At 36.7% G+C, this 26,026-nt stretch overlaps 1 protein-coding gene across 2 annotated transcripts in view; it reads left to right on the top strand.

The window, feature by feature from the left end:
• The window catches only part of LOC150102965 (sorting nexin-14-like), a 793,179-nt gene that overhangs the window by 519,056 nt on the left and 248,097 nt on the right, over positions 1–26,026 (top strand). For both annotated transcript variants that reach the window (XM_090397844.1, XM_090397845.1), the window contains one exon: positions 25,108–25,210. In XM_090397844.1, coding sequence (XP_090253970.1) covers positions 25,108–25,210 — 103 coding nt within the window. The remainder of the gene's footprint in view (positions 1–25,107; positions 25,211–26,026) is intronic.

The following is a 26,026-nucleotide window of genomic DNA, read 5'->3' as shown; positions in this document are numbered from 1 at the left end:
AGTTTAATTCTTTCTCCAAGTGTAAGCAAACAAAGTTTGCACCTGAAGTATCTTCAGGACTGAGGCAAATTGTAGTACAGGTGGACCAAGCTCTCATCACTCCTTGTCTCAGTATCTCCCATATTGCAAAGCACATCTCATTGCAGACATCTATAATGCAATGCATTAAGGGAAGGGCCACTACCCAGGCTGGTTTCGACCTTTATTGAGATCTCGTCAGTGGGATCCAGATCCAGAAAGATACTTCAGGTGCAAACTTTGTTTGCTTACACTTGGATAAAGGATTAAACTAAATTTATTATAGTGTAACCAAGTGGAAAATAAACTTCCAACGTCTTTCTTTAAATCCAGAGTATTTTAATAATAAGGTGGTACACCTTTTGGCAACTCGTATAAGTAAATATGACCTCTCCATTGCTTTTGCCTTATTATCACCACTTCTGGGTCTGGCTCCCACTGACGAGTCCTCAATAAAGGTTGAAACCAGTCTGGGTAGTTGCCCTTCCCTTAATGCATTGCATATTTGCAATGTGCCCCCTAAATTTGAAGTTTTGGGGGCACATTGCAAAAGTGGCTAAATCAGCTCATCAAATCACTTGGTTGCTGAAAAATACTTTAACAAGCAGAGACAAACAAGGTATTGTTCCTCTATATCGAGCCTTGATAAGACCCCATCTAGACCACTGTGCCCAGATATGGGCACCAGGGTTTTTTCTTGATGGGGAGGAGGTGGAGAGGATCCAGAGACGAGTGACCAAGATAATAGCAGGTTTGTGGAATGAACCTTATGAGAACAGGTTGAAGATTGTGGGTTGCAAAAATTGGTTGATAGGTGGAAATGGGGTGATATGATTGAGACATTCAAATTACTGAAGGGTTTCTATAGGGTTAATCCAAAAGATATTTTTGAGAATAGGACTGGTGGTGGTGGGAGGGCTAGGGGCCATACATGGAATCTGGGCAAGAATTTGGTTAGTAGGGGTGTTAGAGCTAGGTTTTTTACTTGGAGAGTGGTGAATGAGTGGAATAAGCTGCCAGAGTCTGTTGTGAGTGCTATGACCGTGAATGAGTTCAAGGCGAGGTATGATAGATACTGTGTGAATGTCGAATAGTTGTTCTTGCCTTGATGTTAGGGCCTCCCTCGATGAGTCTGTCGACTCCTTGGAGTTGTCCGAAATAATAATAATAATAATTATACATGTCCGCAAAAAGATGTGCTTGGCATTATGGGAGATACTGAGACAAGGAGTGATGAGAGCTTGGTCCACCTTTACTACGAGTTGCCTCAGTCCTGAAGATACTTCAGGTGCAAACTTTATTTGCTTACACTTGGATAAAGGATTAAACTAAATTTATTATAGGAAGAACACATTGGAAAACTTTTCTTTTCGGGTATAATGGTAGTAGGCTTTTGAATATGGCTCACAAAAAAAGTTAAGTAAATTTGAGCGCAGTTAGTAGTTGAAAGGGGTACAATCATTCGATGCTGTTGGCACACTCTCCCTCGATGAGTCTTTGGACTCCCTGGAGGTGTCACATTATAATAATAATATTGAATGTAATTTTCCAGATGCTTTCCACCCAAGCATCGTGTGGCTTTTAATTTCGTCCATGATGTTTTTTTCCATTGATATCAGCTGTCCTAAGTCTATGTAATGGTCTACGTGTTTAATTTCCTCATTATCGATTTTTATTATTTCTGATTGGACATGGCTATTGAATAACTTGGGTTTTCTTTAGGTTTATCTTTAGGTCAGCTATTTTGCTAGCAATTTGGACTTCATGGGTATGAGTTTGTAATTCATGTGCAGTTGAAGTGAAGATAACTATGTCATCTGCAAAAGCATAAATGGCTTAAATATCTTCCATTTATCTTCAAACCTTTCCCTTCCCAATCAAGAAGTCTGAATATTTCTTCTAAGCACATTGTGAATAATTTTGGAGAGATTGTGCCACCCTATCTTATACCTCTCTGTATTTCGACAATAGGGATGTTTCCATTGAAATGAATTGCTGCTGTGGCATTGGTGTACTGTTTTCATGGTCCTGACGTATGGCTCCTTCACTTGTTGGTTTCATAATGCTTTAAATATTGCACAAGTTTTTAGTGAATCAAAGGCCTTCTCATAATCAATAAAACCAAGACATAATGGTAACTGATACTCATTACAGCATTCAATAATCTGCTGTACAGGTTATTTCTGATCTTTAGTACAATTAACCAATTGAATATGGTCCATTGTACTAAAGCCACTTCGAAAGCCTGTCTGTTCTTTTGGTTGTGCTAGGTCTAGAGTTGCACAAAGCCTAAGAGCTAAGACTTTTGTAAACACCTTGTAAACCATTGATAGTAGATTGATTGGTTGATAATTTGTCAAATCGTCTACCTCACCTTTTTTATGTATCAGAATTAGGATAGCCTTCTTCCATGTTCTTGGTACATCATTTTTCTTCAGGCATAAAGTAAATAGTTTTGCTAAGAGTTTGTAGATTATTTCTCCACCTGTTTTTAGAAGTTCAGCTATAACTCCATCTTTACCTGCAACTTTTCCATTTTGCAAGCTTTGGATGCTCCACATAACTTCTTCTGGTAGAATATGTGGTACTTCAGTTGTTTTCATAGTTGTCTTCATCTTCATTTAATTCATCATTCTGATACAATACTGAGTAAAATTCTTCAATTTTTTTTGCTATAGCATATCTGTCTCGTGTTATGGTCCTGTCTTGTTTGATTGCAACCATCTGTTTACTGCTGTTTAGTTTTTTTGAGACTACAGATGTTTTCAGTTGTTTGTTGCATGAATTTATAATTGAATTTTCTTGTTTCTTCTGTGATGTTTTCTGATTCGTTTTGCACAATTCAGTGTATTCAATTTTATTCTAGGTTAATTGATTATTTCATTTCTCTTCATTTCTTCATAAGCTGTTTTGTTTCTTCAGATATTTTGCCTTGTTTCTGTTCTGTGGTATCAGTTATTTCAAGAGAGCATTGTAAAAGGTTTTGGGTAATAATGGGTAATAATCTGTTGTTTAATTATGTTGGAATATATCGTTTTTTAATGTTGAGTTTGTGTACATCTATGTTTTGCTTTGATCTTCGAAACTTCTTTCTTTTTGGCAGTTTATGTGGATTTTACTGCCTACCATATGATGGTCACTTCCAATGTTGAAGGTGTTTATTACAGAGCAGTCTTGAAAGATGTTTTTCTTATTGCTGAGGATAAAGTCAATTTCACTAGTTTTTCCATTTGGACTTTTCCATGTCCACTTCCTATGGATTCATGATGTACAGGTTTTCTTTTTTTGCAAATGCTATTAACACGTTCGCTGCCAACTACGAGTATACTCGTAGTGGGTAAACCTGCTTCACAAGCCAGCTACGAGTATACTCGTATGACGCTTACCGCTGGGAACGAGATTATTGTAGTGACCTTGAAGAAGTGAAAATGCTTGGCTTGTGGGGCTAGCATCAAAACTGTGTATTCTCATAGACCGTATATATGCTCTGTACAAGCCAACTACGAGTATACTCGTAGGACGCTTACCTCCGGTAACGAGATTATCGTACTGACCTTGAAGAAGTGAAATTGCTCGACGTAGGGGAACAGACCATGCCGAAGTAGCATGGCAGCGAACGTGTTAACCTTGCTCCTCTATTGTTTCTCCTGCCATATCCAAAATTTCCCTTTGCGCTTTTATCTGATTGCTGTATACCAATTCTATCATTAAAGTCTCCCATTACAATTCTGAAACGATGTTTTCCTTTATTGTAGAGTTGGGATACATCATGGTAGAAGGCTTCAATTTCTTCATCAGTATGAGTTATTGTTGGTGCATAGACTTGGATGATCTTAAGAGTGTATTTTTTTTTTACATTAACTTTTTTGTTGATCATGAATCCAACTCCATTGATTCTTTCCTTATCTTGGCCTCTATAATATAGTACATCTCCATTTTTTAGTACGTCTCCATTTTTTAATTGAAGAATTTCTTCACCATTACATCTAACTTCACATAATCTGAGAATGTCCCATTTTAGTTGCTTCAGCTCTTCAGTTAGTTTGGTTAACCGTGCTTCACTGCTCAGTGTCTTACAGTTTTAAGTTCCAAGGTCTATGAAAATAGGCAGAATCATTGAATATGTCAACTGTGTTGTGAATGGAGACCCTGTGGAACAAGTAAAACATTTCAGCTACTTAGGCATGATTTTTACTGAAGATGGTAAATTAAATATAGAAATAGACAACAGAATCAGCAAAGCTGGTATGGTGGGAAGTCAATTGAATAAATTCATATGGAGTAAGAGAGAAATTAGTCGGAACACTAAATTAGCTGTATACAAGACAGTGTTCAAACCAGTTTTAACTTATGGATCTGAGAGCTGGGTCAGAAGTAAAACACTTGACCAAAGACTAGAGACCGCAGATATGAGAGTCCTGAGAAAGATTCGAGGCATGAACAGATGGCATCAATGGCAATATCATATTAAAAACAAGGATATTAGGAAAGAACTTGACATTGTCAGCATCCAGGAATGCGTTAGCAGAGCTAATCTCAGGTGGTATGGTCATTTAAATAGAATGGGAGAGGAAAGATTAGCTAAACAAGTGTTCTCTGCCAGGTTGGCAGGATAACGACCCAGAGGAAGACCAAGATATAGGTGGATTGATACGGTACAAGGTTCCTTAGACGATAGAAATATAAGATCTGATAATGTTGGAGTCTTGACAAGTAACAGACTGATTTGGAGGAAAATTGTAGATAGGAAGTTAGTAATGATGTAATTTTTTCATGTAGTACTGTCATATCCTGTACACCCCTTGAGGGTACATGGCAGGAATTTGATGATGATGAGGTCTAGTTTCCAATGACAGCATGATCTGGTTACCCGGGGATTCCTAGCACTCTCTGACTTCATGTTTAACTGCCTGCTACTGTAGGTGGTAACATCTGGCTTCTGGGGAATGAAGACCATTTTATTTCTCTTTGATTCATCTTGGAAGGTCAAGCCATAAATTCTCCATACTAGCCCAGTTGTGGGTTAGTGAATTGCAATATTTTCACATGGGATCGCCAGTCCTAAAACCATTGGTCCATAGCTCTTTATTCAATATATTCAAAGCTGCCTTGATATCCAATGTGTGGTAGTCAGGGTTTCACCCCATCTGCCACCTAGGGCAGGGCATCCCAAACTTATGGATGTAAAGGCCCCTTTGGAAAAATTAAAATATTTCATGGCCCCCATCAAAAAAAAAAAACTCGTAATACAGACATATATTATTATAATATTTATTGTATTTATATTCAATACAAAACATACACAGCGAATATTGCAAAAATCAAGTGCAAATATTACATTTTTAGCATCTTACATACACATTTGACATGGCATATTATCTTATATTTTTATATAGATAGATATATTGTTATTGTACATTTGCAGTACGAGCACATGAAGCGTTAAACTATTAGTAATAAACAAAGTAAGAATTAAAAACAAAAGAAGTTTAATAACAATTTAATGTGATGGATGTGTTTCAATACTGTTACACAAGAAGTCAATATTAGGTGAAATATTTGAAACTGCAATTCTTAGATATCTTTCCAATGTTTCCATTGATAAGCAGGACCTGTGTTTATGTTTAATCACCAATAATAATGAAAATGCTGTTTCACAAACGTATGTAGATGCAAAAGGAGTTAGCATATTTAAGGTTGCATTTGCTAATGAAGGACGTTCTTTTTTGTCGTCGAATTCAAAATTCGGATAAATCACTGTTAACAAATTCTGATTTTGAGGGTTGCATCTGCTCTCATATCAATTAGTTCTTCTTGGGATGACCATGGAAGATTGCTAAATTGTAGAGAAGGAGCAAATAGTGTTCTTATCCAATCATATTCTTCATTCAAATTAGGAAAATATTTTTCGAAAAAAAACGTAGAATTTGTGAGGTGGTTATCCTTTTATTTTCTGTTGACAGTAAAACATTATTTTCTTTAACATATTCATGAAGAGAAGTAAACTTTCCCTTTTATTGTTCTTAAAACTTTTTAACCACGCAGAAAGTTTACTTTTAAATGCTTGCAATTTAATGTTTAGTGTTAATATCTTAGTGCTTTTTCTTTGCAAAGAAAGATTCAATTCATTAACTTTTTCAAAAAAATCTGAAAGATAAGAAATGAAACACAGCCCATTTTGATCACAAAAATGAGATGCTGATATGGGATTCTTATCAAGAAGAAAAATTTGTAGTTCATCTTTCAATATTAAAACTCATTTTAGAACTTTTCCACTGGACAATCACCTTACAGTCCGCGTGGTTAGCCTAGTGGCTATGCGCTTCGCAACCATATGCCTGGGGAAGGAATGTCCTAGGTTCGATTCCCGTCGGTGACGTGAGGAGCTGAAGGATTTTCCTCAGCCATAGCCAAGTTAGCCAGTCTTGGGCGTGGACAGCAGGGTTTTTTCCCCAGTTTATTCTGGGGTTTTTCATCCCGCAAAGCAGGCAAACTGGCCTTGAGAACCCAACACTACAGGCCATAGGATACACTGGGGCATAAAGCTGACCACCTTATCCTGTAAACGGAGTGAGGTCCGATGATCACTGGACCCTCGACACCACAAGGTAAAAGAGGGTATAAGGAAGATGATGATGATCACCTTACTTCTGTGTGATATAAGAATGTAGTAATTGGAATCCATCTCTTGGCATAAAATACAAAACAGTCTTGTATTAGTAGCATTACTTTTTATATAGTAGAAACTTCTGATAACACTTTACTCAGCGATTCTTCCATGAACACACCTTGCATTTGGATAAACTTTTTTTTTTTACTTCTGCTATAAAACCTGAAATTCTCCCCGTCATGGCTGGGGCACCATCAGTGCAAATTCTGATGCAGTTCGCATTCTTTAAAAATATTATTCACTTTTTCAAATATATCTTTTCCTTTGGTCCGGAAAGATTTCTACAAAACAGTAGATCTCCATGAATTTGAAAATTATAGAGGTATCTAACAAAAACCATTAAATTAGCATCATTTGTATTATCCACTGATTCATCAAGTTGAATGGCAAATGTATTACTTTGTTTGATTCATGAAATTAATGTAGACATGATATTATCGGCAATGCAATCTATTCTTCTTTTGTGTTATTAGACACAGGAATTTTTTTTGAAGGTTCTGATATTTCGGAACCATGGATAGTTTCGCAAATTTTTATTGCTACTGGTAAGATGAGATCTTCACCAATTTTATGAGGTTTCTTTGCAAATTACAAATCAATTTCGAAAGATATATTACTAATTTGTCATTCAATTTAGTATGCTTTGAAAAACATTTAGTATGTTGATTTAATTCTTCAGCCTTTTTTTTTTTGAAAAAACTCAATTGTCTTACTCTTATATTCCCCATGAACAATATCTAAATGGCGACAAAGTTTTCCGGGTCACATGCAGTCATTTGATAACTGTTTCCAGCAGGTTACACACATAGGTTTGTCTGGATCATTATATGATGGTACAAACCCATATTTCAAATAAGAAGGATCGTATTTTCAAATTTTTTCGCATGACATTGTTTGCCTCTAACCGTCTGGTGCTGATGATGATGCGGACTTTTCTGGTAAAATATGAGATACTGTCGTTTGTGAGTCTGTTTCTGCTTCTGCTGATTGTTCACTGGATTGTTTTTTTATCAGCCACTTATCCATCTCAGGGTTAAATTTTTAACATAGCATAGATCAAATAATAGCACAACATACCGATACCTGCACACCAAAGACTAACAAGATTAAATTAGTGAATTACGTAAATAAGGGAATCCCTGGTGTTTATAGTTCTGATGCATGTTCTGATGCATCTGTGCTATCACAGCAGTCGCCCTGATAGTCACCCCAAGCATATTTCTTTCCCGTGCATCGCCAGCACCTCTGTATACACTAGCAATGAAACATTCATTTAAGGTGCGAAAAACTTTGCCATTTTTAATGAGTGCAAGATTTTGCATTTGTAAGCTTTTTTGTGCTTCTTATATGAATAAGCACATATTTACTAATATTCATTAAGCACTGAAACATTCAGGAAGCAGAATTTATGAACCAGCACCAATGTGTGATTTTAAAAAAAAAAAAAAAAAAAAAAATCTGCTAATGCCTATTTGTTCCCGTATAGGGAGTAGGCAGGGCAGTTTACCCTATCTAACATTTGGAGACTGAGTGGGCAGTTCAATCTCCACTGGTAGCCAATCAGAGAGATAGCTAGCCCAAGGCTATCACTGATTCATTGGTACGCAGTGAAGAAGGTGGCAAGCTAGTGCCGCCACCTCGTGGTCCCTAACCCTAACAATATTTTTAATGTCTGAAAATAGTGTGGGTTCGATGGTCGATTTTCTTGAGTTTATGGAATGAAAAACCCGAGTTTCCAGGAGAAAAAACCCGCTAGCCCGTGCCAGAGATCGACTAACTAGGGAATTGGTCGAAAAAAGGCTTAGAAAAATTTCCTCTAGTTGGCGACTAGATTTGAACCACCAAATCCTTTCTTCGTGCAGTCAAGCGCCATAGAGTGCAAACGCCACTTCTACTGAGCTACACTGGCTCTGTGTGATTTTTTTCCATTAAAATATAAAAAATAACAAAAAAGAAATAATAAAAATTAAATACATTTCTTTTAAGATAAAAAAATGTCTTCTTAGTCTTAAAACATTTTAAATTTGTTTTCATTATTTCGCAGCCCCCTCAACAACAAAACTAACGGCCCACAGTTTGGGAAGCACTGACCTAGGGGATGCGCTTGGTAGCCCATGGGAGCTCCGAGCTATATATATAGCCCCAAGATATATATAATCTGATATATATAGACACACACACACACTGTCAAATTCTATGCCTTTCGAGTTTTAGTTGATCATTAACCTGGGCATGACTTTCCTAATCTCCTGGTATACTCCATTTTTTGACTTGAAGAATTTTTTTACCATTACTAGAGGTTGTGGTTTCAGAAAGAGCTCCAGAAAGATAAGTGCTATTTTGAATAATAATAATTGGCAGTGTTTCATGAATTTTAGGGTTTTATTATTTATTTTTGATCACAAAGTCTATCTGCATGATTTTTGTGTGAATTCTGCAAGATTTAATAGTCTACATTGCTTTTTTTAAATATCATGCAAAGGCAGTCACAAGATCAACTACGCCAGTGCTGACCTGTGCTAGGCGATCGCCATGAAAGTTAGGAAGCATTGGTGACATAGACTTTTCGAATTGATTCGATATCGTGAGTGCAATATGTATGCATGGAGGAGTGTAAGAGAGGTGTTTGCAGAGAGAGAATGAACAAGAGATGAGAGAAAGTATGGATTTGTCGGAAGTGTGATATATTGTTGGACCACAATACAAAGAATGCAAAACTGACTGAAAAGATAGATGGTGTACATGAAAGAAACGAAAATGAAATGAAAGCTAGAGAAACCGAGGGAGTAAAAGAATGCAAGGATGTAGAAGTGAAAGTTGCAGACAAAGTTACGAAATCTATGAAAAACTGAAATGAAATAAAAGCAGGAGAAACTGTGGGAGTGAAAGAATGCAAGGATGTAGAAGTGAAAGTTACAGAAAAGAAACGAAAGCAGGAGAAACTGAGTTACTGAAAGAATGTAAAGATGTACAAGCGAAAGTTAGTGATAAGGGAGTGAAAGAAAGCATGAACAAAGAAACGGAAGTGAAGTGCAGCAGAATGAGAGGTAGTGAGATGGCAGGAATGATAGAGTGAAATTGTCGGAATGCAAGATTTAACACGTTCGCTGCCAACTACGAGTATACTCGTAGTTTGTATATGAGCTTCACAAGCCAAGAGTATACTCGTATGTTGATTTACCGACCTCCTATGCCAAACACGAGTTAACTCTTAGTATAATTACCTTAATTTGGACCCTTGGATTCTGAATAAAGCGGAGAGCACGTCTGGGGGCTTGATAGAAGGGAAATAAGTTCAACTAAAATATAGTATATTATATATGTGCCTCAGAAGCCAATTACGAATGTACTTGTATGTCGATTACCAACCTTCTATGCCAAGCACGAGTTAATCTGTAGTATAACATGTAATTTGTAAATCAATTTAAAACTAATAAAATCAATAAAAATAAAAACCAATCAATAAAATAAAAAAAAAAAAATTTATTCAAATTAAGAATGGTACATTTTAAAACAATTTTCCACACACAATGGTGGTTTTTCTTGGCAAACAGGATAACAATAACGTGTTTCATGTCGTTGTTTGTTTCATGTACATACTCGGCATGGCATTGTCGGCAAATATTTTTTTCTGTAGGTGGTAAAGTTTCCAAATAATGAAGATCCCGAATCCCGCTGATATTCTGTGATGCTGTAAGCTCATCCATTCCAACAAAAACTGACATAAATTGATCTCTAAATTTTAACGCAGTCATTGCGTTTCCAGTAATTATATTATAAAATTTATGCGCATTTTGAATGTATATATCAAAAATGCGTATTGCCAATTTCTTTGGCAATCTAATTGTCTTTCGTAAGGGGGAACAGTAAGAAAGCATGTGATCAGAAAGATCGATGCCTAACATATCCAAATTATAGTCCCTAACGATATTTGGTTTTAATTGAATTTTACCATTCCGATTTTTTGCTTCAACCATTTCAAATTTGTGCATATTTGAAATGGAAAGAATTTCTCTGTTATCCTTCCATTAGCAATGATGAATTCATTAAATTCATCATCGCTCATATTAGCGTAAATTTCTAATTCTTTATCAGTAAGTTTTCTTTTACTGGTCATGGCAAAACTGAAGGTTTTTAGAGACTAGACGCAATAAACACATTCTTCAGAGCATGTAATATATATGGGTGGGGGGTGATACGAGATTACGTGTAGTTGGCATATGAAACAAAATTCTGTCTGAAAAGCCGGCTACGAGATTACTTGTAGTGACCTTGAAGACGCGAAAGCACTTGGTGTGCGGGAACAAACTATGCCCAAGTAGTGTGGCAGCGAACGTGTTAATGAAACAGTTATTGGAAATGAAAAATGAAATGAGGAATTTGTGGAGTGATGTTAGAAGTCTAGTGGAAACCAATGAAAGTTTGCAAGAGAACAGAATAATGATTCCAGGATAGCAGTATATGGAGACTCCATGATTATAGGGCTAGTTACTGAGAGAGTCCATAAGGTCTGCTATCGAGGTGGGAGAATGAGTACGACAATTAAGGTGTTGGACATGAGGAAGAAACAAGCAAGAGAGTTAGTTGTGATTGTAGGGACGAATTATCTTTGTGGACATAAGAAGGATGTGAGGACAAATATTAGGAGACTATTGAAAAGAGTGAAAGATAACAGTGTAGTAGGAAATGTTGTCAGTGTTTCTTGCCAAGGTGTGGCGATAAGTTGCAAAGGAGAGCCAAAATCATGAATGGAATGCCAGCAGAGCCGTTTGAGGAGAAGGGAGTGGAGTTTGTGGATGTATGGCATGTGTTTGAGGGAAGAATGAAATTATACAGGTTTGATGGGTTGCATTTAAATGGCTTTGGAGTGAATGTACTGTAAAAAGTGTTTCTGGATGAAAGCATTGTGTGTGTGTGGAAGTACCGTGTGCGATGTGTGCAAGAGATCAGAAGAAAGAGATGAAGGGAAAAATCAGGAGAGTAGTACTGAAGAGGCAGAAGTGCTTGGCAGTGGAAAGAGTAGTAGAGTGAGAGACGAGGAGAGAACGAAAATGCAAGAGTAACAAAGAAACATGGTGGAGCTCGGGTAGACAGGGAGACATGACATATGGAAAGTGGATGTTGAAAGCGGCAGGTGTATGAAGATGGAGTATATTGCAATGTGGGTGGAGAAGATGAGACTGATTAGATATATGTGGTAAGCGGTGATAAAGGTGATTGAGAAGGTGTATTGAAACATGGAGGTTAAGAGGAAGACATATTTAGTTGCTGTATGCCTGAGAATGTGGAGGGTGGTGATGAAGAAATGTATAAACAATTTAGATTAGTGAACAAAGGAAGGGTAATTATTATGGGTGATTTTAATTTATAGCAGTATAGATTGGAATGAAGAGATAGCATTCGGGAATAAGGAAAATGAATTTCTTGAGTTCTTGAGGGATAACTATTTCCGGCAGCATGTAAAGAAGGACGTGCAAGGATCGAGAGATCTATTCATTCTCTGTACTAACTTCTCTACCTTCCAGCAGCAGTCTCTCCAAGCGACTGACACCAAAACCACTCAAATGCAGTCCATCTCTCTTATATAGTTCACTTTGTCCTTCGAACTCATTCCACACATTAACAAGCTGTACTCATGTCTCTTCACACATTTCAGCTAACATATCACTCATAATCCTTGCTCTCTGCCTCATCTTACCACTGTCATACCTAGGCAACATGCTTACTACCCCTTCCTGTCACACTATTCTGTTTTGTTTTATCCATCTAAGCAGCCTCCTGATATCCATTTTGACGTGCTCTTTGTCCTCTGTCAAGTCATTCGTACCTATTAAAACCATCAATTCCTTTGCTCGCTCCTTCCTCATATCCAATGCCTCAATCACTCTACTCATTTTACCACCTGGAAAACATACCTTGTGCATCCTCTCATCCAGAATACTCCAGAATAATGGAGTTGCCATACAATGCCACCTGCTTGTCTTTCGTTAACTCTTTCATACCAACATGATTTGTTTTAATCGTTTTCACCCAAATTTTCTTAATTTCATTCCACATCCATTTAATCTCTTGCCTCATCCAACCCAACTCAACTTTCGAATCTCGTGTCACATTCTCTCTATCATTCAATCTTTCTAATTTTAATAATAATAATAATGTATCATATTAATGAATATATAATACTTATATATTAATTTCAGCTAACACTTTTTTATTCCTGCATAGGGAGTTGGGGAGGCCATTTTAGCCCTATCTAACTTTTGGAGACTGAGTGGGCCGTTCAATCTCCACTGGTAACCAATGAGAGATAAATGGCTAACAAGTACTGCCATTTCATGGTCTCAAACCCTAGTGTGGGTTCGACGGTCGATTTTCTTTAGTTTATGGGATGAAAAACTCGAGTTTCTTGGAGAAAAACCCACTTGCCCATGCCAGAGATCGACTAACTCAGGAACCGGTCAAGAAAGGCTTAGAAAATGTTCCTCTAGTCTTACTAGATTTGAACCCACTTCTTCCTTCATGCAGTCAAACACCATAGAGTGTAAACGCCACATTCACTGAGCTACAAGCTCTTGGGCAGAATTTGTCTCTCTTAAGTAGTGTCATACTGTCAATTGATGACAATGGTTGTATTCTCATAAGCTATGTCATACTATGTCCTTTCTTTTAATAGATTATATCACCAAATTGAAGCTTTCTTCATCTCTTACAATAAATACTTAAGCTGAGAGTTCACTTATATGAAATACAACGTTCTGACATGGAATTGCCATGGTATTGAATGGAGGATTCTTTTCCTCATCAGGTTTCTGTTTGTCTCTGATATGAACCAGCAGTTCAGAATGGCTGTCAGGTCAGTGAAGCACTAATAAAAAACAAACATATCAGCTCCCAGAAAGATTACGTCTTTAAAGTAATGCCATACTATGTGAGAATTTAGACAAATGAACTGAAGATGCTCAGCATATTGAAAAATATCCAAAAGAATACAGCATCGAGACTAAATGATGGCATGTTGGATTGTGTGCTACAAGAATATGCAAAAGAATTGGCAGTTCTTCTAATTAAGTCATATATTCTGTCTCAGCATTGGCAAGTTTCCAAGAGAGAGTGAAAAGAGGGGATGATAGTTCCATTATATAAAGTTGTCTTCAAAATAAAAGTAGCAAATTACAGACCAATTAGTATCTCAGGACTGGTTGAAGTATTTGAAAAGTTCAGTAAAGAAAAAATCCAGGATCAGGTGGATAGAAATATGACATAATGTCGCAGTCAGCATAGTTTTGTAAAAGGTAAGTCATGCCTAAGTAATTCACTCACATTTTATGATGGTGACAGCAGAATTACATTAGGGAAATGACTACACTATGATATTGTTCAATTTTGCAAAGGCATATGGCAGCAATACCACTTGAAAAACTATTGCCTAAGTTGGTTCAAGTGGGAATAGATGTAAAGTTGGTGGCATGGGTAGGTGAGTGGGAGGATGAAAAAGACAAGTGAAATGTAGGAGAATGAGTCTGACTAGTGTCTCAAGGTTCTGTGCTAGGGCTCTGTACTGTGTAACTTGTATATTAATACTATAGGGAATGATTTAATGAGGAATATTCAGTTATTTGCAGAAGAAGCAAAACTGGGAAGGACAATAGTTGATAAAGGTGATGTAGATATCCTGTAGGATTGATTTAAATAAATTGGCACTGTGGGCAAAAGAAAAACTGGAAGTAGAATCGTTTGATAAATGTGATGCAGATATCCTTCAGGATTGATTTAAATAAATTGACATTGTGGGCAAAGGATAATGGTTATCGATTTAATGTTGCAAAATGTAAGGTTATGCACTTTAGAATGAAAAGATTACATGGTGTGAGGAGTAGATTCTTTACGTGGAGAGTTGTTGGTGAGTGGTGATTGTCAGAGCACATTGAAATGCAGAGGCTGTAAATAACTTCAAAGATCTTTATGATAGACATATTGCTGATTCCCATGATGAATTTATTGACTCCATGGAGGTTACCAGAATAATAATGTGTATCACCTAGATGGTACTGGATTGTAGGAAATTGATAAGGCTAAGGATTTGGGAATAGTGGCTGACAGAGAGTTGAAAGAGGGCATATTGCAAAAGTAAGCAAAATAGTTCAAAGAATTATTTTGGATGTTGAAAAACACTCTAACAAATAGAGGTAGAGAAGTTATTATCCCTCTTTATAGAACTTTGGTTTGGCTGCATTATGGTTACTGTGATTTGGTCTTCTGGTTTCTTTGGGGTCAGGAGGTAGGAGAGAGAATCTAGACACAAGTAACCAAGCTGTTGACAGGTCTGTGGAATTCTCCCTATGAGGATAGATTGAAGGTATGTGAGTTGCTTAACAGGCATGAAAGAGTTATGATATGATAGAAACTCTAAGTTACTAAATGGAATCTATAAGACTGACATAAAAGAAATTTTTTTAATACATGATGAATAGAGAGAGAAAGACTTGAGTGTTAACCCTGGAATTGTGTAAGAGCATTCTCAGTAAGGATGTGGTAGCTACATTTTTTTGTTTGAAGAGCAGTGAATGAGTGGTGTGGACTGCTAAAAGTAGTTGTGAGTGTCCTGACACTGAATGAGTTTAAGGAGCGATATGATAGGTTTTATTGTGTATATCAAGATTGGTTTGGATCTCCCATGATAAGTCTACTGCCTTTGTGGAGATACCCATATAATAATAATTTTTTCATTTAATATAATATTTTTTTTTCTGCAAAAAAAAAAAAAAATGATAATAATATTAATAATTGAGTTATTCACAAGAAATCTATTAAAAAATTTAATGAAAAATACACAATTTTCTGTATAAAATAACTTTAATTAAGCTTAATTTAATGTTAACAAATATTATATTGGAAATGAGCACTCTCATAACAGATTTGTTAAACATCTGACACATGATTTAATTAACCATGATATTAATTACCAGATGTCTAATGTAAAAATAGCATCATTAAACATCGAAAAAAATAGTACAAGGCAAAAGATTTAATCACTCATATGGAATAACTAAACAGAGATTTAAATTACCTTGTTGGTTGATCTCAAACCTTATTCATTTAGAAACTAATACTCCTACTAACACTCAAATAGTTAACAGGAGTTTATTTCTCTTATATGAAGAATATGCATAACTTTATTAACAAAACTAAGAATACTGGAGTCACTGCGAGAGGCTGAAAGATACCACATGCATGTGGCAATTTTTTGTGCCAAAAGATAAGTTATTTTTGATAGTATTTAGCAGTAATTAGCTCATTCTTTTTGCATTATTATATTAATAAGTGTTTGTTTGAATAACCATAAAGGGGGTCGTGTGATTAATTTTGTAATTTTCAAAGGTTTAATATTTGTTTTCTTTTATGCTGAATTGTGTATCATGCTGCCAATGTGCAAAACAATGGCAGGAACTTTTGACATGAATTATTATATTCACGTGCCCAATGGTAATGGAAAATATAGCATATTTACCTGGAGATTCTCCAAAGAACAAAACATGAGCCTGAGTGATTGATACCTAGTAAATAGCATGACACAGAAGCAAAAGAAAGGGGGGATAAAGCAGAGTGTGAAAGAGTGAAAATGTGAGATTAAGGACTTGGTTTTGTATGATGATTCATTGATAAGAGGAGCATTTGAGGAGAGTGTGATGAAATTGTGTTTTCCAGGTACTAAGATTAAGGATGTCAATGATGCTCGGAGGATGTAGAGAGCAAAGGTGAAAGATATGTTTATTTTGGCTGGTACAAATGGTTTAGCAGGTAACAAGTGTGGTATGCAAGAAAACATGAAAAAGTAGTGTGCAAAAAAAAGTAAATCATGAGTCTGTTGCTACGGTATGATAGAGGCAAACTGAGACAGAGCATTGATAATGATGAGTTAGTGCTCAGATTGTGCAGGAAGAATGGTGTGGAGTTTGTGGATGTGTGGAGTGAGTTTGGAGAAAAGATTTATATAAGGTGAATGGCTAGCATTTGAATGGGTTTGGTGGCAGGAGTCTTGAGAAAGTCTTGTTCAGAGAGTACAGAGCTGGGGAAACTGGAATGTTTTGGGAAGGGGATGCAATCCCAGCCAACCTAGAGGTTAAGTGTAGAGTGGTCACGTTATGCTAAATATAGCACCCCAACTTGTTAACTTTAGTGGGCTAAGCAATGCAAGGTGTAAGAGAAGTTGTGGGATGAAGAGGATGTTGCAGTTTATGTGTACTCTTGCCAGAAGTATTCAAAATAAGGTTGAAGAGTTTTTGGCATTGATTAGCTCAACTTGGCCAAAAGTTATACGCATTTGTGAGACTTCAATGATATGGTCATAGTAATAGAATGCAAGGGATATAGTATCTTCAGAAAGGACAGAAGGAACGGGATGGGATTTTGCTAATGATAGCAGAGGAATTAAAGCCAAAAAAGAGTAGAAGTACATCAGGTGGGGAGCGAGATTCGGAGGTCAGTTTATTTGAGGACATCTAGTGTGAGATAGAGGCCCAAGGACAAAATATTTAATTGGTTGCTGCTGTAATTGACCCTCTGAGGGAGTATAAGGGAATGTAGATGGCATGCACTGGCAAATTAGCATGATGAGTACAGGTCAAGCAATTATTATGGAAGATTTCAACTATGAGACATAGATTGTGAGGAGGAATGGTCATAGGCAAGGAAATGGAATTTATACAGCTGCTGAGAGATAATTACCTGAGGCAGCATGTAATGGAAGGGACACGAGGTTCAAAAGTGCTGGATCTGATCAGAGACATTAACAGTAACCAATATAGCTATGATACCACTGCTTGGAGAAAGCATTTATGTAATTTTGACCTAGGAAATTGCCAGATACACAAATTTTTTGTTTAGAAAGGATGTATGTGGGATTACAAAGCAGGTTATTATGACAAATTTGAGGCATCAGCATAAGGTTAAGATAGTCAAGGGGTGTTTGAAGACAGCAGTATCAGAATGTATACTCAAAGTAAAAAGGTAAATCAAGTAGGATTTAGATGAATAAATAGCATCATTAAGCAACGGTTGCAGAAAAAGAAAATATTGTGGAGAGAATATAAAGAAAAGGGTGATCATTATGCTCATGTGCAACACAAAGTACAGGCAAGAAGGACGACTTGTATGGTAAGTAATTTCAAAGCAAATTATAAGAGAAAGATGAGCCAAAAGAAATCCTGAAGAATTATTTCGCTATATGGCAAGTAAAAGGAGGAATAAATATGAAAGGATTACCAAAACATTTTTAGGATGGGGAGGTAACAGAACCAAACCAAATAGTTGAATTATTTAGTGAGCATTTTGCAGGGATATAACATCTAGGCAGTGATGTTGCAATGCCAGATGTGAAAATTGACTGATGGGAGAATAAAGGTTGAAGAAATGTAGGTACTTAGAATCTTGCAGAACCTCAATGCAAATACAGCCACGAGATTGGATGGCATATTGGTCCATGTATTACAAGAATGTAAAAGAGAATTATCATCTCCTGTTTAATTGAACCAAGCTGTTTAATTTAAGCACCAGTACTAGGAATGTGCCAATGGAGTGAAAAAAGGATAAAATAGTTCCACTGCATAAAGGAAATGCCAAGACCGAAATAGCAAATTATAGGCCAATCAGCATCTCAGAACTGGTGGTTAAGTATTGGAGAAATTAGTGAAAGACAGAATTCAGGACTGGGTGATTGAAATATGATACTCTTTAAGGGACAGCATGGTTCTGTGAAGGGTATGTCTTGTCGTAGTAATTGTTCACTTTTTATAATAAAGTGACAGTGGATTGGATAACGGAAATGGCTGCTCATTAATATTGCTAGACTTTGCCAAGGCATTTGACAAGATACCACATAAAACTTTGTTACTTATTAGTGTGTGTGAAATGTATTCATCGAGAAAATTAAAGGATATGTGGAAGGAAATTGAAACTGGAGAGAGAGAATGTGAGTGTGTGTGTGTGTTAAATGTTTCAAAATTGAGTGCCTATTAGGTGGCAAGAATGCCGCACATGTTAGTAGAGTGGACAGTACCAATGGTAGGATGGGAAAATGACATTAATGTTGAATGTGAAGCCGAGAATATAGAGGAGAACAAATTGGGCATTAATAAAGAAATAGCTTGCTTGAATGCTATCCTTCACAGGACAAAGTGCAAAATTGAAAAATTACAGAAGCAACAAGAGCTTAGCAGGGCCAAGAAGAGAAAGAAGCAGGCGGTCCGAATTAATAATAAAGACCAAGCAAACAAACAAGATAAAGAGAAAATTGTATATGGAGACTCAATGATCAGGGAAGTACTTAATGAAAGTGTGACAAAATTGTGCTTCCCTGGAGCAAAAATTCACGATATTAGTCATGCATGCCATCCAGATGCAAAAAAGGGAAGTCGAAGGAAATGATTGTCTTGGTTGGCACAAATGCTTTGAGAGGTGAGAAGTATTCTATGAGGGAGAATCTAAAGGAGTTGTTAGAAGAAACAAAACTGAAGAGTGAAATTGTGAAGATTGTAAGCCTTCTACCACGCCATGATAGAGGTGAACTGAGGAGGAGGAGGGCATTGCGAGCTAAGGTAGGTTATCCAAAAAGAATGATGTAGATTTGTGGATCTGTGGTCTTATTCAATAGAAAGAAGGATTTGTACAATGGTGATGGACTGCACCTAAATGTTGTGGTGTTAGGTGTCTAGAGATAACTTTGTTCAATGAGCATGCTGAAGTGCAAATTCAGGAAAACTGCAGTTAGGGTGGAAGCAGGTGAATTTGTGTGAAGGCACCCATGAGACAAGTGAGTGTGGAATGTAGTCTCAAGCAAAAATATTGAATAGGTTAGTCAATTCAGGAAGTAAAGGTGGGTGGGGGTCTAAAGGGATGCTGCAGTTTCTATATACTAATGCTGGAAGTATCAGAAACAAGAGGGAGGAGTTTTTGGCATTGGGTTAGTGCAACCTCGCCAAAAGCTCTTGGCATTCGTGAAACCAGGCTAACACCAGATAATGTAGTTACAGGGATAGAACGTGAAGGTTTAGTATTTTCAGGGAAGATAGGGTGGGGGGAAGTATCGCTGATGATAGCAGCGATATCCCCCCCCCCCTTTTATGAACGCAGCCATAAAGAATGGATAGGTGGAAGGGTGGCTGTTCATTTGAATCAGTCTGGTGTGAGATTAAGGCCAGTAAGACAAAATACACAGTTGATTGTTGCTATAGGCCAGGGAGTTCTATGGATGATCTGCAAGACATGCATTGCTAAATTAGAACAATGAGTACAAGTCGAATGATTATTATGGGGGACTTCAGCTATGGAGATATAGAATGGTAGGAAGAAAGATCACTTGGCAGGAATGAAATGGAATTTATACACCTATTGAGAGATAATTACTTGAGGCAGTATATGATTGAGGGGACTAGGGACGAGAGTAAGGGTCATAGGATCAGAAGAACTATCCATAACCATGGTTGCCTCTGAATGGTGAAAGTGACCATGTGGTCTTGACTGGGAGATTGCACAACATGAGGAATATTTTGTCAAGAAGTGGGGGGGGGGTATGTGTGGAACTACAAGACAAGTGATTATGACAAGCTTTGGAAGAAGCTTAAATCCTTGCCATGGCATAAGACACTGCAGGGTAAGGATGCTAGTAGTGCTTGGGAGATAGTTAAGGGTCATCTAGAGGAAGCAGTGTTAAATTGTATACCTAAGGTAAGGAGGGTTAATCAAGTAGGAGTTAGATGGATAAGCAGTATCAATAAGCATGAGCTGCAGAAGAAGAAAAAAATGCTGTGGAGGATAAAGAGATAGGTGATCAGCAAACTCACAAACAGTACAAGGCTAAGACGAGAAAGATGACCAGCATGGCAAGGAAAGCAAAATCAGATTATGAGAAGAATTTAGCCGAGCAGGCCAAAGGAAATCCTTAATGAGTAATGATGGTCATGAGGTGACAGAAGCAGATAATATAGTCGAATTACTGAGTGACCACTTTGAAAGGGCATATCATCCTATTGAGGTTACTGCTTTAACATATGTAATAGACACTAATGCAGGAACAGAGGTGAATGAATTGGATGTTCTTAGGATATTGCAGAATCTTAATGTAAATACAGCTGTGGAATTAGATGGGATATTAGCTTGGGTTTTGTGAGAATTTGCAAGGGAGTTTTTTGTAGAGTTCCAAAGAGTGGAACTCTACCTAAGTAGTGGAAAGAAAGCAAAATAATTTCCTTTCATAAGGGAGGTTCTAAGACTGCAGTAGCAAATTATAGACCAATCAGTATCTCCACTTTAGTGGTAAAAGTACTGGAAAAATTAGTCAAAAAGAGAATTCAAAAATTAGTGGATAATAACATGATATTCTATGAGGGGCATCGTGGCTTTGTGAAGGGTCAGTCATGCTTAGTAATTTACTATCTTTTTATAATAGCTTAACAGCTTAACAGCAGAGTTGAACAAAGGAAATGGCTATATGATGATTCTGATGGATTTTGCAAAGGCATTTACCACTTGGAACTTTCTTATGCAAATTCAAAATATGGCACTGGTTAAGTGGATAAGAGTGTGGCTGCTGGACAGATATCAAAAAGTGGTATATGGAGGGACAGAATCAAGGCGAAAACAGGTGACTAGTGGTGTGCTGCAAGGTTCAATGCTGGGACCATTGCTGTTTAATTTGTACATAAATCATATAGGAAATAACTTGAAAGAAAATATTCAGTTGTTTGCTGATGATGCAAAATTCGGTAAAGTAATAGTTTATCAAGGCGATGCAGAGAGCTTGCAAGACAATTTAAATAGGCTGGCAGTATGGGTAAAAGGTAATGGGTCTAAGTTAAATGTGGAGAAATGTGAAGTTATGCATTTTGAGATAAACAGATTGCAAACTATGTCTCACATTGATGACACTGTACTCTAGGAAATAGATGAAGCTAGAGATTTAGGGGTGGTGGTAGATAGAGACTTTTTTTAGAAGACATATTGCTAAGATAGCCCATAAGATTACTTGGCTGTTGAATAACATATTAAAAAGTAGAGATAAGGAAGTTATTATTCCTCTTTATAAGGCCTTGATGCATTCACATCCAGATTACTGTGCTCACGTCTGGTCTCCTGGTTTAATGTGGAGAAATGGGGATGAGAAAGTGGTGGAGAAGGTTCAGAGGTGAGTGAACAAGATGGTGAGAGGTCTGTAGAGTGTTCCCAATGAAGTTAGATTGAGGGTGTGTGTGTGGATTGTAGATGTTGATTCACCATGCTACCGGCCAAGATGTCTATAGATGTCGAGGTTATCATGGATGCAAAGTGCATATTAAAATTGTAATACCATTGATATTACATTGAAATATATGAAGCATATGAAGATGCATATTCCAATGTAATATCAATGGTTAATAGGAGAAACAGAGGGGCAGATAAAATGTTTCAGTGCTTGGTTGGCATGGCCACCCCTGGAAGTTGAATAAAGGTGTGGTTAGTGGGGTTGTGAGGACTATATTTTTTGTTTGGAGAGTTGTGAATGAGTGGAATGGGTTGCCAGAGTCACTTATAAGTTCTTTGTCTGTTAATGGGTTCAAGGAGAGGTATGCTAGATTGTGTAGATAGTTTGGGGTCTCCCTCAATGAGTCTTCAGACTCCATGGAGGCACCCGTACAATAATAATAAATTGGTGCAAATATAGGGATGTGTGAATCTGCTGATTTGGTTAAAGTGTAGCTGATGGACAGATATCAAAAGAGTGGTTTATGGAAGAGTTGAATCCAGACGAAGAAGGCAGGTGAACAGTGTTGTACCACAGGGCTCAATACTTGGTCCTCTGTTGTTTAATTTATATATCAATGAATTTATTTGACAGGAAATATTCATCTGTTTGCTGATGATGCTAAATTGAGAAGAGCAATGGTAAATGAAGTTGATGTATAGAGAATCTGCAGGAATCTCCAAACTTGCGGTATGGGCAAAAATAAATAACTACCAGTTTAATGTGGCCAAGTATAATGATGCACTCTTAACAGAGTGCATCGTTATACCTGGTCATGTCAGTTTCCTGCAGTTCAATTCCATCAAAATAGTACAGAGTGATGGAATTGAACTGCAGGAAACTGACAAGACCAGGGACTTGGGGGCGATTGTAAACAGGCAGTTGAGGTGTAGAGGGTATATTGCAAAGGTAATGAAAACAGCTCATCAGATAACCCGGCTGTCGAAGAATACTAACAAGCTGGGATAGAGATGTTCTGGTTTACCTATATAAGGCTTTAATAAGGCCACATCTGGACTGCACACAGATCTGGACACTCAGATTCCGAGGGGATGAAGAAGTGGTGGAGAGGATCCAGAAAGAAGTGACAGAGATTGTTGCAGATCTATGAAATGCTACCTATGAGAATAGATACATAATCTGTAGGCTTCAAAAACTTAGCTTATAGGCAAAAACAGAGGAGAAAGAGGTAGAAGAGGGGTTTTCTAGGATTCACACCGGAGTCTTTTTTCAGTACATGGCAGGAAGGAGAGAACAAAAGATCACCAAGTTGTGTAATTGTTTTGTTAACAAGTGTGTTAGGACTGGATCTTTTGCTTGGATGGTGGTGAATGGGTGGAATGGGTTGCCAGATGTGGTTGTTAGCATCATCAGTGAATGAGTTTAAGGAGAGATATGATAGGCATTGTGTGAATAATGGATCTCCTGATGAGCCTTATGACCTCAAGATTCCTTTATATAATAATAATATCACTCTGTGTAAGAAAGATATTTTTAATCAGTTTTTATATCTGGATCATGATCATTTGTCTCGATCGAGGACACAATTTTCCTTTTACAGAACAAATTGTTATGTGATTACAATCCTCTTTTGTCATTTTCTTCCTAGTTTTTATTATTTTGCAAAATAATTTCGAAATGCAGAAAGAAAGCTAATGATCAAGCATGATCATTAGCTTTCTGTCCCAGATTACTATGCAATAGTTTTGAGCAAATATCTGTTTTTATTCTTTAAATCATTGGTATGGCTCATGAACATAGTGACATGTATGTGTTTTGGTAAGATTGTCTCCAGATCCTACCTTGTTTTAAGCACTTAAGCTAGTAACAATAATACATCCAGTGCACTATCAAAGTAGAGAGAGAGAGAGATTGCTTCCATTTCTTCACACATGGCGACCTTCATTAGCCAGTGAAACAAACTTCTTTCTTTATTGGAGAATTAAGTGGCTATTGCCATATTTGGTTCCCATGCCCCCCCCCCATGTAATGTGGATAATAAATATGCTGTAGGTGACCCTCACCACACACAAAAAAAACTTTCCATTTTGAGGATGGCAGGTAGACCGAAACATGGCAATTTCTTTGCCAGGCCCCAATACTAGACATGATTTGAAGCTCTGGATATGTCAATCGTGAGAGCACATTTCTCCAAACTTTTACTGGTCATGTGTTCAGCAGTGGATGATGTAGGCTAAGAGGTCAGCCATAGACATTGAATAGCAGAATCCATACTAGTTGTCACTGATTAACTGGTAGGCCCAGTGGCAGCTTATCCATGATGGCTGCAGCCCCTCCAATATAAAATGAAAGTTCCTGTTTTATTATCGCCGTTCTTAAATTTTTATATATTTATCTAAAAACATTATTTTCTTGTTTGTAATACAATACTGTCGAGCATTATACATAATACATTTTGTAGCAATAGTGGTATTTTGCAATAGTCAATGTGCTGTGTGGGCTAGGGCTAGTATCAGTAATGGCAAGTATACTCAACGCTAGAGCTGCATTCAATGCAGACCGCACCAAACTGCTACCTAGTGGAGTAATGCATGATTTACATGCAGTTTGGGCTGGTAGCATTGCAGCCCACCATTACAAATTCTTACGAGCTGCCACTGAGTAGGCCTATAGGTCGTGGGGAAGCTGACTGTTAATTACTTTCTCGATTTTTTTAAAGAAGATTGAAGTACTGGCCATTGGTTGTAGTTGATGAGAGACTTCTACTTCCTTTTTTTTGAATAGGCTGAACATATGCTTGCTTGCATTCATTTCGTTGACTGCCAGCTGAAGTAGTATAGACAATCGTAACAGTGATCTATACTTCAGCTGATTCATCATCACCAGCTGTACTCAAATGTTGTGCTCCAGTCAAGCATTAGGTTTGCACCTTTGCTCATTTGTGTACAGTGAATGAAGCAAAATATGGATAATTATTATTTATTTAATTTTTTTCTTTTTTGATATTATGAATAACTATAAAAACAGTAAGTTTTTCTGTCTAAGCATTAGTTCAAATGCTACAGTTTTGTACTGATTATTAAATTTGATTATATATTTTTCATAGTAATAAATGTATGCAACTTTTGGTAACTAACTGAAGTTTTTTATTTTATTTATTTATTATTTTTTTTTTTTAATGCAGACTTTATTAACTCTTCCATCTCTGCAAGGCAGTGAGCTATTATACAAGTTTCTGAAAACTAGAGTGCCATTTACATCTGGTTTCTTACCTGAAATAAATCTCGGTAAACACTGATAAAACAGTATTTTTATTTTTCTAATAATTATCTAATTTATTATATAAACCCTTTATGATGAATATGTTGTTTTTATCAACCATAGTTATGTAATGTTTTATGTTTATCACTTATTGTATATTTGTTTGTTCTTCCTAACCAGAAGAAACCACTATAGAAGCATATGTGGCAAAACTAGTAGGTTTGATTAAATATCTATTATGATATATTAAACTCAGTGTTAGTTATTTTTTGTAACATTAGCAATTTATTTTCTGCAGATATATTTTAGTAATTGCAAAATTTTTAAATAATAATAAATTTTATAAGAAGTCGATCAACATTTAAAAATTTTAGTTCAATTTAATGCAAGGTGATTTTTTAGATAATTTTAGGTGATTTCTAACTTGCAGGTTTGAATATTTAATAGAGCATTTTATGAACGGAATAAAATAACTTTACACTGAAAGTTTAAAGATTTCTAAATTGATTATCAATAATCGAATATTTGCTGATGATGCAAAACTGGGGAGATTGATAAAGGTGATTTAGATACCTGCAAGATTTAAATAAATTGGCATTTGGGCAGCTGATAATGATTGTCAATTTAATATTGCAAAATGTAAAGTTATGCACTTCACATTGAAAAGGTTGTATATGGTGTATCATATTGATGGTATTGGTTTACAGGAAATTGATGAGGCCTTGGGAATAATGGTGGGCAAAGAGTTAAAGTTCAGATGACATATTGTAAAAGTTGGTAAAATAGCTCAACAGATTACTTGGATGTTGAAAAACATGCTAACAAGTAAAGATAAGGAAGCT

This window comes from Typopeltis vanoorti, chromosome 9, assembly GCF_054136105.1.
Source record: "Typopeltis vanoorti isolate ZY-2024b chromosome 9, IOZ_Tvanoo_1.0, whole genome shotgun sequence".
NCBI lineage: Eukaryota > Metazoa > Arthropoda > Arachnida > Uropygi > Thelyphonidae > Typopeltis > Typopeltis vanoorti.
The sequence above is the reverse complement of the archived record's forward strand: the minus strand, read 5'-3'. Positions and strand labels throughout refer to the sequence as shown.